This window comes from Pundamilia nyererei, unplaced genomic scaffold (assembly GCF_000239375.1).
Source record: "Pundamilia nyererei isolate P.nyererei 1_Seehausen unplaced genomic scaffold, PunNye1.0 scaffold00115, whole genome shotgun sequence".
Taxonomy (NCBI): domain Eukaryota; kingdom Metazoa; phylum Chordata; class Actinopteri; order Cichliformes; family Cichlidae; genus Pundamilia; species Pundamilia nyererei.
The window spans coordinates 1,546,907-1,548,899 of NW_005187516.1; the positions used below are offsets into that span (position 1 = coordinate 1,546,907).

General features: G+C 39.6%; 1 protein-coding gene across 1 annotated transcript in view; it reads left to right on the plus strand.

Annotated features, from left to right (window-relative positions):
• The window catches only part of LOC102205731 (homeobox protein Mohawk-like), an 8,214-nt gene extending 6,279 nt beyond the window's left edge, over nt 1-1,935 (plus strand). Inside the window, exons 5-6 of the mRNA XM_005742023.1 lie at nt 1,330-1,363; nt 1,596-1,935. Of these exons, the coding sequence (XP_005742080.1) occupies nt 1,330-1,363; nt 1,596-1,935 (374 nt within the window). The remainder of the gene's footprint in view (nt 1-1,329; nt 1,364-1,595) is intronic.
• The last annotated feature ends 58 nt before the right edge of the window (nt 1,936-1,993 follow it).

Here is a 1,993-nt window from a genome sequence, read left to right on the forward strand (position 1 = left end):
GAGTTTTACAGGTTAGGCACCATATTGTTTTTAACAACATTGCTATGTAGCTACTACATGTTTCTAAACTTTGGCATTTATTGAAACAAATATAGTATATCCATCAAAAAGTGGATTTTGTTACCTCGAGACAGTTTTTACTGAGCTAAATTAACTCGCTTGCTTGCTTTAGTTTTATGGGCTATTTGCTATACAGACATTTGAGCGCCATCATTCTTGTCGTTGTACTCGGGAACAAAATGAAATAGTTTGTTTCTTTTTAATATGAAACCATCCCTTATATGGCCATAATTATGGATCCAACATGAAATGACATTGCATCACTGCGGGACAATGTAATAGCTGGGAGACGTCTCAGCAGCTTCATGTTACCCCTTGTAAAATTTTGTTGTAACTGATCTTTGCTGCAAATCTAAGACTCACCAGAGCTGAAACAATGTTTTTTCGGGTTAATAAATACAACTGAAGTGCTAAACTATTTTACTGGCGAGGTTATAGGCCGAAGAACATTCAGTAGCAAAAGAAAAGCATAAGACAGCAAAATGATTTACTATCAACAAGTAGTTGCTTTTGGCCCTGGCCTATGTTTTTTCACAGTCAGAGATGGGAATGTTTCGGGCTGTTAGCATTGAAAGACTGTGTTTCACAGCAGACCTCTAATTTCCCTGTCTAGTCCTCTCTGAAGAAAAATCAGTTTTTGACCAGCTTCAATCTGCTCCAGTGAAAATAGGCAATATTCCAAAGCTGAAATGGAAAATATGTTTTACATATAATGCACACTTATTTGCTGACCACAAACAGAAACCATGTAGCGATATATTACTGAAAAGTTCGTTTTTTTTCTTCTCTTGCTCCTAAAAATGCCCAGATTGTTTCTATTTAGGGCACTGACAGAGCAACTCATCCTTCTTTCTTTAACAGGTTTAGATGATGGTCGTATTAATATATGTGACCCATACGGCTGTTAAAAAAAACATGAAAACAGGGTGTCCACAAGATACAGTGTACATTTAAGATTTTTTTCTCCCTCTTGAACACTCAACACTGAATAGCAGTTGAATAGTTGAGGACAGACAGACCAATACACTTTTCAGCATGTTAAAATCCATCCAGAGACACAAACATATAAGAATGTACTGCCATTAAAACATACACAAGCACACACAAGCCCATGGGTATCCACAAAAAAACATGTATTTATCACTAATATATGATTCCAAAGCTTAATCCAAACACTCATTGTCCCATGACTAAACTGTCTGTAGTTTCACTGCTGTCGAGTCAAACTGATTCATGGCACGTTTTGAGTCTTTTTATTCTCTTTTACAGATACAAGCAACTACAATTCAACTAAATGTGACAGGTAAGTTTACTCATTCATTACTGAATACATACATTTTATAATCTCACTGAAATCAAACCACTAATCATCTGACTTTTATAAAGAGATGCTTTTTTTGGTTTTTGTGGGGGGTTTTTGGCTCTGGATATCTGAAATTGGCATTTAGATCATTTTTTTTAAAGGAAGGCGTGGGTGATTATAAATGATCTACAAATGATATGTGTATACTCCATATGTATGTATGTATTCACAGGGACCAGCAGCCGCTCAGAGGCCAGCAGAGACAAGATGACCAAGGCTGGAGGGAGATCCACGCTGCTGTGGCTCTGACAAGCTTGGCCCAGGGGCAGAGCTGCACTGCAGACCAGAGCAGTGCTCCAGTGTCCAGCGCTGCCACAGGGCAGAGCTACACCCGAGGGCCTCTCTCTGTAGCAAAGACCACTATCACAGACGAGATGAGCAACACAGGATCTGCCTCAGGTCTACAGCAGAGCTGTGCCACCGGGCCCGCTCTCACCAACCGCATCATCCAGAAATCCTCTCATATCTCTGAGGTCCAGACTGTCAAAGTCTCACTGGCAAACAGTGTGTAGGCATTAAACATGTTGTTTCATACTGGAAAACCGGACATTCACGTGCCTTGCGATATAT